The following is a 15373-nucleotide window of genomic DNA, read 5'->3' on the forward strand; positions in this document are numbered from 1 at the left end:
ACATTTACCCACAATTTGTGCAGGTAAATAAGATTATCTGCTAATGAAATGAGGATTGTTGCTCTTAACATAAGATACCTCCAATCTGTTATAATACAGCTACTGAAGCTATAGTCGTACTAACTGTGCCATTTCCTGTCTGCCTACTTTCATAAATGATTAAATCAAGGCAGCAAGAGCCTACAAATAATCTTAAAAAAATCAAAAATAACAATGTTAGATTTTATACACTTAAATTGAAGTTGGAAATTGAACCATTCAAATTTTTTTCGAATTTAAGATCTCAATTCGAGACTAGTTTAAGTTAGACCTTTCTTTGAATTGTTTTTTTTCTACAGATAAAACCTTTTAATTGTAAAAATGCCAAAAATACCATTCAAAAAGCAACATTTCTTTAAAAATAATAATAAAAGGGCATATTAAAAACGATGTTTAACAATTTTAAGCGGAGTTAAAAGTAATATTTAATCAGTATTGAATAATTTGCTCATTCAGATTATAACTAGTGATTACATCAGTTCGGGAGACTAAACTAGTCCTTACGGAAGCTACAAATCTGACACCAACTTCAGCCTCATATAGAAGCAGTGACGTCCCTAATTGACGCGTTCAATAAAACACAACAACCAATATATTTGTCGCTTTTTGGGGGTTAAAAAAGGCTCGTGGAATCAAATTTATGTTTTTTAGAACAGAGCCTCTATTTATTTACGAATATTTCCCCCACTTCCTGGAATGTTGCTCAGAACGTCCAACTAAAATGGCCGTCGCTTCAATGTAACCTGAGAAAGAGAAAGAACACAATTAATCACCTAACTCTGACATCTGTTTCTGTTTTTAAATGTCAAATATTTTCTCACAAAAGGTTTTAGTTTTACCTTATAAAAAATATAAGCTATTTAAGAATTTATACTAGCAGGAAAGTTGAGTTTATGACGTGTGACGTGTAAAATCCTAAGTATCACTTTCATTTTGAATTAATTTTCATAAATTGAGATTCAAGTTTAATATAAAGCATTAAATTTATGTAAATGTTGATTTATTTTTAGATGATACAAAAAAGTAATCACAAAAATAGATTTTAACTACACTACTGATGTTAATAAGCAATATCAGTTTATATCAAAATTTTATTTTTAATGTTAAGTGTGAAAAGCAAATTATAAAGAAGAAAAGAAAAGTAGTTTCATTTTTATATAGCTATTTAATGTTTGATAACACGTTTATGATTAGGAAATCTATTTACAGAAACAAAATACTATTGAACAAAAAAGATTTTTGTTTTAAAGTTAAAAATATTAAATTTGAATATAACCATTATTTCTTTTTTGTGGTCAAAAAGAATAAATTTAAATGGTTTCTCTGTTGTTGTGATTTTATAATTTTTCCTCTTGAATAACCAAAATAAAGACTTTCGAATTTTTGCACACCCTTTATAACACTAAAATAAAAAGTATTTATATTTAATCCTTTGCACTATACCACTTTGCTTTTTCAGTACTTGTTTACGTAAAATCCAAATACCAAAACCTGCAAGAATCATAAACAGACAGTTGATGTAAAGAAACACATACAAAGAATTCAAAATATAACCAAATTTTTTATTTCAAAATCAAATTTGGCAGCACCTTTTTTTTTAAGGGTTTTGGTCAGATCAGGTATAAAAAAATTATTCAAAAACATTTTTTTTCCGCAACAAACAAAAGACTTGAGACTTCTTCAAATACTTTTGGTCATCACAACATACATTTCCACATTTGACTCATTAACATGCAGGCAGTAATTGCATTGGACAAACATTGTAAAGACCGTCCTACCGAAGAAAAAAAAAACACACACAAACTCATTACAAAAATACGTACTGCGTTACAAATGAGTAAAAAAGAGATTTAATTCCAGATTCACGCTTGCTTGTAAATTACATTTACCATAACTGAACAGGTTTGAGTATTCTTTTTTTATCAGCAAAAGGTGTTATATAGGCACGAATAAACAGTGAAAACACAAGGCCAGCCTCAGTATAGGCAGAACGGATCACAATATAAAATGCTGGGCATTAAAAAGTGTTGGACAATTATGTTTCTATTGGCCAATAAATATATAGAGGAAAATAAAAACACTTGGCAGTTTAAAAATATCAAATTTGATAGCTTCAAGTGTTGTAATGCAAGTACCACAGCGGCTGGCATCCCCCCACCCCCCCTTTTTGCTCCTGACAGTGTTTTTTTTCTCACGCTCAGCATGACGTTATCAGGGTGTGCAGTTCTCAAAAAAAAATAAAAAATAAAAAATCTCTGCTCAGGCGGAACACTTTTCTCTCTGTCCCGTTTCCAAAGGCACAGTTTTTACTTTCAGCACTGTCGATATAATACAAGTGCAACTTATTTGTCATTTGGAAAGAAAGGAAAATACAGCAACCAATGAAGATCTGTCTGAAAACATTAAGGATCATCCCATGTGCCAGCTTATCCAGTGTAACTGTTAACGCACCACCAGAGACCTCGTTCTAATTACCCAACCCGTTACCAATAATAACAATCTGAACATTCATTATTTATATTGCATGTTTTGAAGAAAAAAAAAAGAATATGGTGTTTACAGCACAAATGAATAATATCTGCTTTGTTTCGACGTAAATAAACATACAGCAACATTTACAGTGGCACGAACAAGTATTCACCCCCTTACAGATTTCTGCTGTTTTTGCTTTTTTGTCTCAATTGAATTCGGAACTTCCTCTTTGGAAGGGCAGGATCAACACCTATGAAGTGACAACTGGAGGGGAGTTGTTTTTTTTTTTTTTTTTTACAGCAATGTAGAGGTATTTTGGTCCACTTTGGAGAATTATTTTAATGTAGCCATTAAGCTAATGCTATGACATCTTGTTTGGATGATTGTGCTGAAGGTCAAGAACCAACGGATATAGATTATTCTTCTGGTTGTATTGCTAAAAAGAATAATCATTCGCTCCATTAATCACAGCAAGTCGTCCCAAACAGTCCCAGACCATAATATTACCTCTACATGATTGTCTTTGGAAGAACCCCCAGATTCTGTGTTGATCTGAACCTGATCCAACTAAACGTTCCCATTGTTCCCAAAGTCTTGGGGTTAATCAAGATGCTTTAGGTGGAATCTGATGGTTGGAGGATCCGGAAAGTGGCCTTGTTTATACCACAGGCCTAGAATGATCAACCCTGTCAACCAAACCTGCCAGCAGCTCTGAAGTTTGCAAAAAGTTAAACTTCTGGCTCCAGTCAACAAAATGTTTGCTGAAGCCTTGGGAACCCCTCAGGACCATGGAGATCTCCCATTTAAGTCATCTGCCCAGACTCTCTCACATATAAAGATATATGTATATATAGATATATATCAGAACTGGGTGTAGCAGGTGAGATTATTTTCAATTGCAATTGATAAATTGGTCTCCAAGTTGGTTTCCGCTGCTTTTTCTCCCTTAAAAAATCATGATCCACATTTCCTAATGTTATTTCTGTCTGGTCTAAAAAAACTTGTTCTGAAACGTTAATTGAAACCAAAGGAAAAAGTAGAAGAAATCTGTAAAGTGGCTGAGACTTTTTCTCAGAAGTGCACATCTGCCAACCACAAGAGGTACAACATGTTATTACCGAACTGGGTTGCATAGAGAAACAATGTTCAGCATTTAAAAATAGATTTCCTTGCACAAAAAGGAATCTATAAATGTATAAAAATCTGGTGGAATTAAAAAAAAGTTTTTTTTTTTACTCTTGTTCCTTAAAAGGCACAATAAAGCAAACTGTGTCCAAAAGTCAATAGAGGGCAGGCAGATGTCTGCTTTGGCAAAAGATCCATTTTCGTTTCTATACCAGCTGGAGTGATTGTGATGGGATGGCTTTGGTTGACTCCCAGTCTTTCTTGTAGTGATTATTTTATAAAGAAAAAAAAAAGTGGTTGTGGATATCACCAGGTTTGGGGTAGCTCCCCAGCTGCACAGTGACATAAAGGGAAAAAGTGAGTTTTTTTCTCTCTCTCGGTATATGCGGATCTGGTGTATACGAAGAGGGAGGGAACTACTGTTCCCGAAGCTGGTCCAGATGGGTGTAAACGTTATCGGCTTTACTGAGCTCCTCGAACACGGGCAGAAGGTTAAGCAGCTCGGTATCTTCCACGTCGTCAAACCAAGACACCACAGGAATCTGAAGGATGAAAAGGAAACTGATCATTAACTGACTGGGATATGATATCATCTTATTATATAAAAATAAAACTGTTACTTTGATGTAATGAAATGATCATTATTTCAGATATTGTTGATTGAATATTATCATCAGTTATTATAATTAAAAGCAGAACAGCTGGTAAATAAAAACATCTAGCTTATTCCAGAGATATTGAAGGGAGTTTTTCCTCCCCACTGTCACTACAGGCATGCTCAGTGAGTGATTGCATTCGAGTCAGTGAGTGGATGCAAACAACTGGTTTTCCTTAGATAGAAAATTTGAATCAATTTGACTGGATGATCTGGTGAACTGTAAAGTGTCTTGAGATGTGTTGTGAATTGGCGCTATAGAAATAAACTGAACTGAATTGATAATACCCCATCACTTAATTTTTTTTACTTTATTAGCCTTTAGTTATTTATACCAGCGAACAGTACTTCTTCTATTTGCCCTTACACAGAGGTCACCTATTATTATTTATTGTTTTTATGATTGTTTACCCTTGTGTGTATCTGTATGCTTAGGTTGCTGCTGAAAAACGATAATTTACTCGTTTAACTTTAGAAGCAATTTTATTCTTTTGTTGATTTGAACATGTTTAAAAACTGTTAAAAAAAACTTTTTTTGTTCACAGATTATTAGTGTAGGGGCTACTTTCAGCCAGCTAGTCATCAGTGTGCAGAAAGAACCCAGACCTCCCAGGATTTGCTTTAAAAACTTACACTACAAAAACAGAAATCTAAATAAGTCAGTTTTTATTAAATTAAGTGCATTTTTCTTGAATTAAGGAGGTGAGACACTTTGCCAATGGAGCAAAGACATTTAAAACAAGTGCATATCATCTAAGTATCTTATTTTAGGAGTAAAAATTCTCACTCCATTGGCAAATCATCTTATTTAACTTCTCAAGTTAAGGGGAAATACAATTAATTTGAGAATTTTTCACCTATATTTAGATCGTTTTTGCAGTGAAGTGAAAAAACTTCCAACCATTTTGGTGGCATAATTAAAAATAAGTGGTTTTGAAAACATACTTATAAAAACCCCAGCATACCTCAGTACAGCTGTCCATCCCAAGCACAGACTGGTTGGGAACTATCTGTTTATATAACAGCTTCCTTTTAAGGAGGATTAAAGCTGAAAGCAGAAATGCCTCAGAAGTCAGGAGGACTGGAACTTTAATCTCCACTAGAACATAAACTCGAACATGCGATCAGTAAATGCATCATCCCTAAAGGCTAGCAGGGTGTGTTAATAACAACACTCTTTGGTGTGGGAGTTGGTTACTAAAGAAATAAGACTCCAAGCATCTGAGGTCCGAGAAGCAGTTTTCCTGGGTTTCCAGGGAAGAACTCCTGCTGTTTATTCAATCTGATCATTTTAAACCCAAAGATTTTTGCCAAGTGACAGGAAAACTAAAAAAAAATGTACATCAAGGTGTGGTCCTATTTCACTTTTTTTGCTTCCTCAACCTCTGAATGTTATGAAACTTGTTGGATGTTGAAATCTGTGAGTTGAATCAAGGGTCAAAGTTCTCCAGGAAAAAAAAAACAAAGACCAACGCTTACAGCTTCTGAAGCTAACCACACTAACTGCCACCGCAAAAGGGAGTAAGGATAACATTAAATGTTTAAAAAAGTTTTTTTTTTTTTTTTTTTTTTTTTTTTTTACAGTAACTGCTCTATTACACACAATGTGATATAAGAAAATCTGAATTTTTTTTTTTTGGGGGGGGAGGTTATGTGTCAATATTATGTTACAGAACTATTTATAGCTCTGCTGAAGGTTTCACTTTCTATTGAAGCCTGAAAAACAGCATTCATGTTTGCTTCAAAATAGATTCTTTCATCTTCTGTGCTTCAACTGAATTTATTTAATAACTAAATAATTAAATAACCCTGCTGCCTAAGATGGCTAATTTTGAGTCTTATCCCCTCAGTAACAACAATAAAATAAAGAATTCAAATCCAACATGCAAAGATAAATGTCTCTTTCTGTCTGTCTTTCTTGTTTAGTTAATAAAGGAAATTCTAATACTTTTTTTAATAATTCTATTATTTCTTATTTTCACTTTATTGAGTTTATACAGCATCAAAATAAAGTTAATTTCCCATTAAATTAAACTACAAGTCCATATTAACAGAATTAGTTAGTAGAAAATCTAATTTGACTATTTCTTTTCAATTAAACCGATTCCTCCTTCTTTATTGCCTTAAAGTTCTTTTCAGATTAGGAATTCTAGCTGCAGTAAAATCATATTTAAATGTCTCAGTGAAGATGTTGGTTTTCTTCTCTCATCTCATTTGTGCTATGACTGCTCTGTGACCTTTAGCATTTACAGTGATGTCATTTGTGTTCAGATTCAGCTCTGCTGCTGTGAGACTCTGTCCAACAGGCTAAATATGGCACAGCAATTCATAACAGTTGGACTAAAACAACGTTATCTTCATTAATAGTTGTGGCAGCCTATAAGAAGCTGCTATCATGTGATTGGTTGACATTCTTCATTGTATCTTTTGGGTTAACTTTTATTTTATATATATATATTTTTTTTTAGCAAATATGTGTAGAATGGATCAAAGGCGCCAACTCACAGCATTATTAGGGTGAAAGATGTACGAGGCAGGGGAGTTATCCAAGATGAGGGTCCTGGTGAGGTCCCTGCCCAGACGGCTCAGGTCTTTCACGTAGCAGCCCTGGTGGAACACACAAGATTCCCGGAACAGCCGGGCCCGAAACACGCTGCCCTGATCCAGCAGGTCTGTCACTGGGTCTGCATACTGGGGGAAGAGCGGGGATGTGCGAGGACACACTAATGAAGACCTTTCTACGGATTGTGCAAGCGTTTTATGTGCATGTTAGGGCGTCTAATAAGGTGACTAGCAAGTTGTTAGGCAGTTCTAAATAAAAAAGAAGGAACTACGAGACGAGAGAAAGCAGAACAATATCTGAAGGATCAGGGGTTAGATGAGCCAAACAACACTTGACTTGCTGACACAAACAGAAAAGTAAAGTAAATAGTAAAGATGGAGTTCAGGATCTGTTTTGGTACCTTAGCAAGACTGGCTGTAAACAGCACACATTCAAACATTTCTCCCATTCTCCGCAGGAACTCATCCACGTACGGCCTCTTCAGAACATACACCTGGAGAGGCACACAAGCTGTAAGCAAAACTGTTTCACTTTCATACAACTAACACTTCTACAAACACACAGCTAGACATCAGCCGCTCATGACCCCTTCCTGAAACAAGTAATCAAGAATAGGCCGTGCCAGCGTGAACCAGCCTATCCTGGATTACTTGAACCAGGCAGAGGCCCACAAGGGATTCCTTAAGGCACATCAAGACCGAAGGAATCACACTTCATTAGGTTTCCACATGCTTATAAACAGAGATGTCCAAAAAAAAAAAATAGCAGTAATTCTGCTGAAGCTTTTCCTTTGCAGTTGCTTCCACTTTCTGTTCAACATCTGGCCAGCAGGGGGATCCGTCTGCACATCTTTGGGCCCCAAGACCCACCCCTGTTCAGAAAACACAAGCCCACCCCACCCCACAGCAAACATGGCCGTTTACCTGGTGTGTGGTCCCCTCTATCTCCACCGGCACGATGAAGTCCGCATTACTAATGGGCTGAAGGGAGAAGACAGAGGGAGAGGGGGGGTTGGCACGCCGTGTACATTCACATGGCATTACATAACAACCGAGCAGCGAGGCGCGCAGTCCAGAGCGCTGTTGTGAATCACAGAGCCACAACCCTGCATGAAGGGGGAATTCTGCCCCTCGGACACATGCAGAGGTTTTTAATGGAGGAACTCTTCAACAAACACCTAAAAACCACAACAGAAAGCGCATCTTTCACGCCAAATAGAGACCGTCTGTACCTTAAATGAGCTGTGCACCAGGGTCTCGTCCAAGTCGATGACCACGCAGATCTTCCCCTGGTCCTCGGCCTTCACCTCAGGCAGGAGGCTAACTTCCGACAGCTGAGGAAACAGATCGGGACTTTATGTGACAACGCTGTTTGGAACACCACCCGGTCCCTATGAGGCAGATATTTATCTGAAAATCAATCCCGAGTAATTTGATGTTCTCTCTGGGAAAACAAGATTAGATGAGTTGAGTTTCAGGAAAAACAGGGAAGATTATCTCCTTTAACGGCACTCGAAGGAAATCTTTACATGTCTTTGGTCGTATTTCTAAAGCCAATATAAGTGGAAAACAGTGTGGTTATTCTCAGGAAATTCACATTTTTACTCTGATGGGGATTCTTTAACATATTACCTAGCATAAAATTAGATTGAAGAAAGAGGCTTTCTTTAAGAATGTAAGAAGGCCACTGAGAGAAAAAGACCCTCCTTTAACGGACTGGGTTTTATTAGAGCTCTATGGGAAATCAGGCGTGAAGACGCAGGAGAGCTCATTAATATTCCCCCAATGATCCTGTTATGATCATTATTTATCAGCCTCTGCAGAGGATCAAACCTGATCCACAGCTATAATCAGCACCAATGGTCCATTAATGTGTTAGAAACATGAGCAGCTTTGGATTTAAAGTGACAGTTGTACTGTCCTTCATGTCTGCACCTGGTATAGATTTTGTGAGGGGGATGCTAAAAGTCATGGCACATGCCTAAAATCAAGGGTTAACCAAAACCGAATATACATCTGGAGCGTCTCCATTGTATGGTCGCTCAATGTCGAACAGCCTCAGAGCAAAGCCTAAAGAATCAGAGCGACAGAAAGCCATCTGTTTATGGTCCAGCTGGGACGTATAATGAAACCTCAACAAATGCAAACAAACAAAACAAAGGAGCCTGATCCAGAGATGCTCAATTCCTGTTACCTTGACGACCGACCCATTTTCCTGTGACTCCAGCAGGCTATGTTGGGAAGGCGGCGGCAGAGGTGGCGGCGGCGGTTTGGGGCCATCCTGGACTTTGAGGCAACAGAAGAGGGCTTTGAAGATGTTACAGCTCCGAGGCTGTTTCAGGGCAGAGCGGCTCACCTGGCCTGTTCAGCAAAGAGAGAGCGAGAGAATGGAGGAGACTTTTAGGGGGGTAAGGCTCATAGTGGAAATTTGAATTAGCACCTCAAAGCTTACATGGGTTAAACATTGTTTTACCAAAACAAAACAAAAGTGTTTAATTTAGTTTAACTAGATACAATCTGCCTGTAAAATCTGTGTTGAACTTCCTATTTTCCTAAAAAGCACCTACATCCGTCTACATACATGGCACAAAGACCCATGCAGAAAATCTGTTTTTAATGTGCATGCCTCCGCTGCTTCTGCTGGAAATGGCTGCTACAGGTTACATAATCACAGAGGGCGGGAAAACCCACAATCTCAGAAAAAAAAGAAAAACAGACAGAAAACATCCAGGCTCTTTAAAACTCTGGGGGCCTTTCCTTTTAGAGCTGCCTGAACTCAGCCGGAAACAGCCCCGGTCAGTGAGCCGGACAAACCAAACCACCGCTCGCTGCCTTTGATCGTTCCCCCGTAAAGATCGCCATCCCAGCTCCACACAACACCTGTGCCGAGAAGACAAAGAAAGAGGAGGAAGACATTCTTGCCAGTCCCCTCTGGGGGTTTTACTTGTGAGGACTTGCAAGGAGAGTTTAAAACCCATCGATATTGTTTCACTGTTGAAATAAACATGAAGCGGAGGAACTGTGGAGCAGAACACAGGGATAAAAAACTGAAACGCATCAAACCAGGCTTCCAAAGGCAGTGACAGATTTTAGCTTCTCTTCTAAACCCTTTTCCTTGAAAGAACTCAAGACATAAAATAGCTATATCTTTGGCAGGTTTCATGATAGAAGGAGTTCTTCTAAATCCAACTGAAAAATTTGTTATTTTATAAATCACTTAACTTGCACTTAAAAAAGAAACTGATACAGTTGCTTAAGTTAATAAATTAGAAAAAAATAAGATTTATTATCAGTATCTGAGATGTGGATTACAAATGAGAGGCAAATAAAAAGAGTCACATTCTGATCTGCAGCTGATCTGCTGCTGCGTCTTTAGAAACAAACTGCCTGCAGGTTCTTTAGAGATTAGTCCCAGTTTATGCATTAAATCTATAACATTTATCTGATTTTATTCAGCTTAAAAAAATGCACATAAATCAATGTTTTTTAGCTCTATAAACTAAAAAAAATGGAAGTTCTTGGTTTTAAGCATTTAATGAATAGGAATTTTGCATTTTTTTTAAGCATTTGGTTATAGTTGCATCTCAAAAACAGCCAACCTAGAGAATGAGCCCTGATGGTTGTTGCTCTGAGAGCCTAATGCAAACAGCCCTGTTACACAACGCCATGTTCAGACAAAGCACGCCGCAACTCAATACAGTAACTGCAGATAAACAAGCAACCTTTTTTTTCCCTTTTTCGAAGAGGTTATGGTTAAAGATTTAACTCACACATTCGGCATTTTAATCAGTCTTTTCAAACCCAGGGGAATGAGATGCATGACATAACAGAACTCCCCTTCATGTAAAAAAAGGACAGGAAGATGAGAGGAGATTAATCCCTCTAAGGTTTATCAGTGACAGACAGATGGATCCAAAAAATGCAAAATATCACCCAAAGCCCACACAATCTAAAAAGAAACAAAAAAAAAGTAATAATAAAAGCCAAAGAATGTGATACTTTGAGGCTGGATTATCTTCTATGGATAAAACATGAAGCAAGAGGGTGAATTAGGAAGGAAAGCCTTTTTTTAAGCCTGAGTAAAGTGTTCAAACAACCAAATGTTTTAAGCAGCGCTACAGTGGGCGTGATGAAGACGGGAGTGTTTGTGCATTCCGCTGTCAGCAGCGCGGCACCTGATTGTTCCTCATTATAACCAGCAGAAAACATCCCAGCATTCATGTGTGGCAGGATGCACACCCAGTTCCTGCTCTGTCTGTCTCATTGAGTGGAGAATCAGCTGCGACTGCACACATAGAGCTACCGACAGACTTACAGCAACAGAGCTGCTGCTGGGAGGACACTACAAGCTGATTAGGAGAGTATTTTAATGTTATTATGAATTATTACTAGGGGGAAAATGAGCAGTAATCAACATTCACCAGATTTTCTATGTTTGGGAGCAGATGGGGGACATATATAATCTTAGGGTGGCCCATCAAAACCAAAAGCAACAACAAATTAAATTTTTCTAAAACCCTACAATAGGATTTAAGCTTGTTTATTTCCATTCTATATTTACAAAAAAACTCCCCTTGTTTGATTATAATGTTAGAAGATGTTTCATATGACTTTCCAAGTGCTTACTGAGCTACAGCTGTAGGTGAAGCCAGGACTAAGTGACAGGTTCAAAACACATACAATTATAATGACTAATATACAGTATTATATACTAATGTATAAGATTCTAACTATTATGATAATCAACTAATTAAATGTATTCAATTAGATGCAGCTAGCTATGAACCAGTTATATGTATCAAGATTTTTTAAGGTTATATTTTCACCACAATGTTTGTTTAAAATACTTTGATAAACACAATAAAGTCCCTCCAAAATATGTTGCTGCACACTGTATATCAGCTGGCTACTTATTGGCACAAAAATAAATAATTATGGCTGTTAGGGTACATTTTCACAGATAGTATAAATGCTGTTGTTTGTTGTTGTTTCTCTAAAAGTAAAACCAATTAGAAAAAATAGGCAAATTTACTCACAGTTATCATGTGGGCCAGAATCTAATCCTGACCAAATTTCTGCATCTTTTCTTTTCCTCTCCTGACCTTAGGAGTGAAAATATTATGCATATAAGCAGGTATGAACTAATCAACTCAAAGCTGCTGCATCCAGAATACTACCTGATAACACAAACATTCACCTAATATCAAGTACGGACATTTTCTTTGGTAGTTATTGAACATGTTGTGTACAAAAGGGATTAAATCACAGTGCTTATTCAGAAGAAGACTCTGAGCTGAATGTCTCTTTGTTTCTGTATAGAATATTCTGTCCCACTCTTCTTATCGGCTGACATTTCTTAGTCTATAGATGTGAAAAATATGTTGCAGAAAGGATAATCCTAAGTTAAGAGCTTGCATTGATTCTAAACCCCCAAAAGGATAAAAAGATTATTTAACATCCAGGGGTGTCTTCAGTTGGCCGAGTTAGAGTTAGTGGGTGTGTCTTTGGTGTTCTTTCCATTGCGATACATCATGTCCTATACGTTACACATACATGGACGTAAACTTGATTTTATGAATAGCATTTTTACTTTATCATACCTGCATTATTATAAGTATAAACAAACCGGTTTGTATTTAAACTATTATATACAACATATTATCTATTTTTTCCTGACAATATCCCTTGTTAATATATATTAATTTACATTATTTATAAGTTTACAAGCAGATAGCTGCAAATGTACTTTTTAACAAATGATAAAAAAAGAAAGTTTAAATGAGTTCTTTACTAATGAGTGGGAAAGTGGACCAAGTAATATGTAAACTAGGTATTAGTATTGTCTTTTTATGTTTGTTTTTTTGTCTCTTCGACTCTTCCACAAAAATATCTATTATATCAACCACTCAAAAGTTTATGGACAGGGGAATAGAAATACACGATAGATTCATAATAGTGAAGGCAGTAAGCAACACCAACACAATAAAAACAATAAAGGTAAAATAGAGCTCCTCATTGATTACACTACAATTCATGAGAGAGAAATACACAAGCGCATGAAATACTGGACTTTCAACACTCTCACGTGATATTGTTTGAATTTAAACTTTCTTCCCTTCCTCTTTCTGGTAAAACAGATTGTTTGGACATTCAACAACAAAAAAAAGTACTATTACTCCTAAGAGGGGTTAAAAGCATGGGTGGTTCTAGACAGGCGCCAACGGGCCCAGTGCCCCTGTAGATCATGTCCTGGCCCCTGTACTAAAGACATAATACTAAGAGAAATTCTAATGATGATATGCGCTGGAGCAGACATGGTTTCTGATAGGTCCTTTGGATCTATTAAATTTTTTTTTTCTGTAAAAGATTATGTTTTACTAATTATTTAAAAACAATAAGGTCATAGCTTCAGTGATGTTGAGATAGGATCCCAGTTTTTTATCTCTTGTTTATTTTCCAAAACAAATAAAAAAAATACTATTAACTTTTACAGCTAAATTTCAGCTAAAGTTCTAATTCTGATTTCATAGAAAACTATCATTTTAATTTGAACTTAAATTAAGTAAAAAAAATATATAAATGAATGTATATTGACCTAATATTCCAAATAATAGCTTTATTTCATATTTTATATATATATATATATATATATATATTTATATATCTACAATTTCTAGAGTTGCTTTTTTGCTAAGGGATTTTTATTTTGGTTTTAACGATAATCCAAATGAAAATGTTTGTGTCAAAAATAAACATTTAATTTTTTTTTTAATTAAACCTAATTGAAAAAATTTCACTTCATGCAGCTCTTTTGCTTCATGCTTTTCTGTGCCCCAATGAAAACACGCTGCCCCCCCCCTCTAGCCCCCCGAAACATTTGGTCTAGATCCGCCACTGGTTAAAAAAGGGTGCCCACTGACCCCCCCTTGGTGCCGCCACTGACAATAACATGAAGAGGAGACAGAGATTTGCCCCCACTGCAGAAAGAGACAAACATGATCAACAATAGCTAAGCTCGGGCTGTAATGGACATCGTGAACTCATAAAAGTCTGATGCAGAGCAAATCATGTAAAACACGCTTCAGGGTGTTGTTATATAAAACTGGCGCTGAAGGTCTTTAGCTGTAATTTGATGCTGTTTTTCCTGGCGATTTCAGAGAAAAACAACAACAACAAAAAAAACTCTCAGATAAAAGAAAATCATATTAAAAGAGCTGGGCGCGCGTGGGTATTCCACAGTGATCACTTAAGATTTGTGTGGAAAAAAAGGCAAAACAAGGCAGCGCGCCTTTCAGACCGCAGCCCTCAACTGTCAAATAAAAACAGGCGCTCTGAGTGGGTTTTATTACACACACAGACGGCGAGAATAAACACAACAGCTGTGGGTTAAAATGTTGCCCGGAATCAGCTCACCTGCTTTCGGTGACACTTGGACGTCTTCTTTCTGCACTTGGGTGATAACAGAACTTTCCATCTGACAATCACAGAGCCCTCAAAATCCTCAAATCCTGTCCCCGAGCACTGATGGGCGTCCCTCATTGGGGTTTTTTTTAATTGATAAGGCGACTCTAGCAGTATACACCGAGGTTACCGTGTGACCCGCCTCAGTTATGGTCCGGATTTATCTCGTCCCTGCCTGGTTCCTTTCTTCTCCAAAACCGCTGCTTCTTGTTCTTCAGTCGGCTGCCTTAGGAGGAAGGATGGGGTAAGGGGGGGCGAGGCACTTGGATATGTTTTCCGGAGGTTATCTGACACTCTGCCCGCTCCGTCTCCTCGGGTGTACCGCTATTTGGTGGTGATAGCCGCCGAGTAGCCCCCTTCTGCCGTCACTTTTGCACCAACAACATGGAGAATCCAGGCGAGAGAAGGAAAACAACCGAGGAAATGGGGCAAGGGAGGACGGTTTCAAGTCCCCCTTTACTACAGATAAACAACACCGCCCGCACGGTCCCAATGAGCGACAAAAACCCGCGTCTGTCACTCTGAAACGTAAATTCTGACAAAGAAAATAGGATTCCGGGTGATAGTTTGTTGTAAAATGCGGGTTTTGATGTTATGCGGGGTTTTGTTTTTCCACGGACCGCACTCCGGGGTGCCTTGAAACCGTCTACGCTCACTGATTGGCCGATACGAAAGAAGGGGGCGTGGTTACGGCATTCCTCCCTATCTTGCGCGCGCTCCGCAGAACACATTCCAGCGCTTCAAATGGGCGCGCGCCTTGTTTATTAAAATTTAGAAAATAAACTGAAAACTGTTATCAAGGTTAGAATATTATATGTTTAAATCATTTAACTGCAAGCTGAGTATTTTTTTTTTATTTCAAATGGGCGCTCTGAAAAAAATATTCTTACACTAAAAAATAGTATAAAAAAATTAATGAATCAGTTTTTTTGTATTGATACATCAATGAACGGCTCACTGAATTCAAACAGTTGAAATATAATTATGCCATCAACTGAAGATTAAACTAACAGCAATAAAACACAATTTTTGAAATCATATTTTAATTAAACAAGGTTG

The 15373-nt window shown here is 37.3% G+C and overlaps 1 protein-coding gene across 1 annotated transcript; it reads right to left on the reverse strand.

Moving 5' to 3' along the window:
- Positions 1 to 2798: 2798 nt before the first annotated feature.
- Positions 2799 to 14913, reverse strand: LOC107088744 (carboxy-terminal domain RNA polymerase II polypeptide A small phosphatase 2-like). Its single transcript, XM_015381105.1, has 7 exons — positions 14267 to 14913; positions 9048 to 9214; positions 8086 to 8187; positions 7778 to 7834; positions 7255 to 7347; positions 6797 to 6982; positions 2799 to 4178 (listed from the first exon to the last, which is right to left on the reverse strand). The coding sequence occupies exons 1-7, from the start codon at positions 14325 to 14327 to the stop codon at positions 4053 to 4055; spliced, it is 792 nt and encodes a 263-aa protein (XP_015236591.1). The 5' UTR covers positions 14328 to 14913; the 3' UTR covers positions 2799 to 4052.
- Between the last annotated feature and the right edge of the window lie 460 nt (positions 14914 to 15373).

Source organism: Cyprinodon variegatus, unplaced genomic scaffold (genome assembly GCF_000732505.1).
Source record: "Cyprinodon variegatus isolate N-32 unplaced genomic scaffold, C_variegatus-1.0 Scaffold228, whole genome shotgun sequence".
NCBI classification, from domain to species: domain Eukaryota; kingdom Metazoa; phylum Chordata; class Actinopteri; order Cyprinodontiformes; family Cyprinodontidae; genus Cyprinodon; species Cyprinodon variegatus.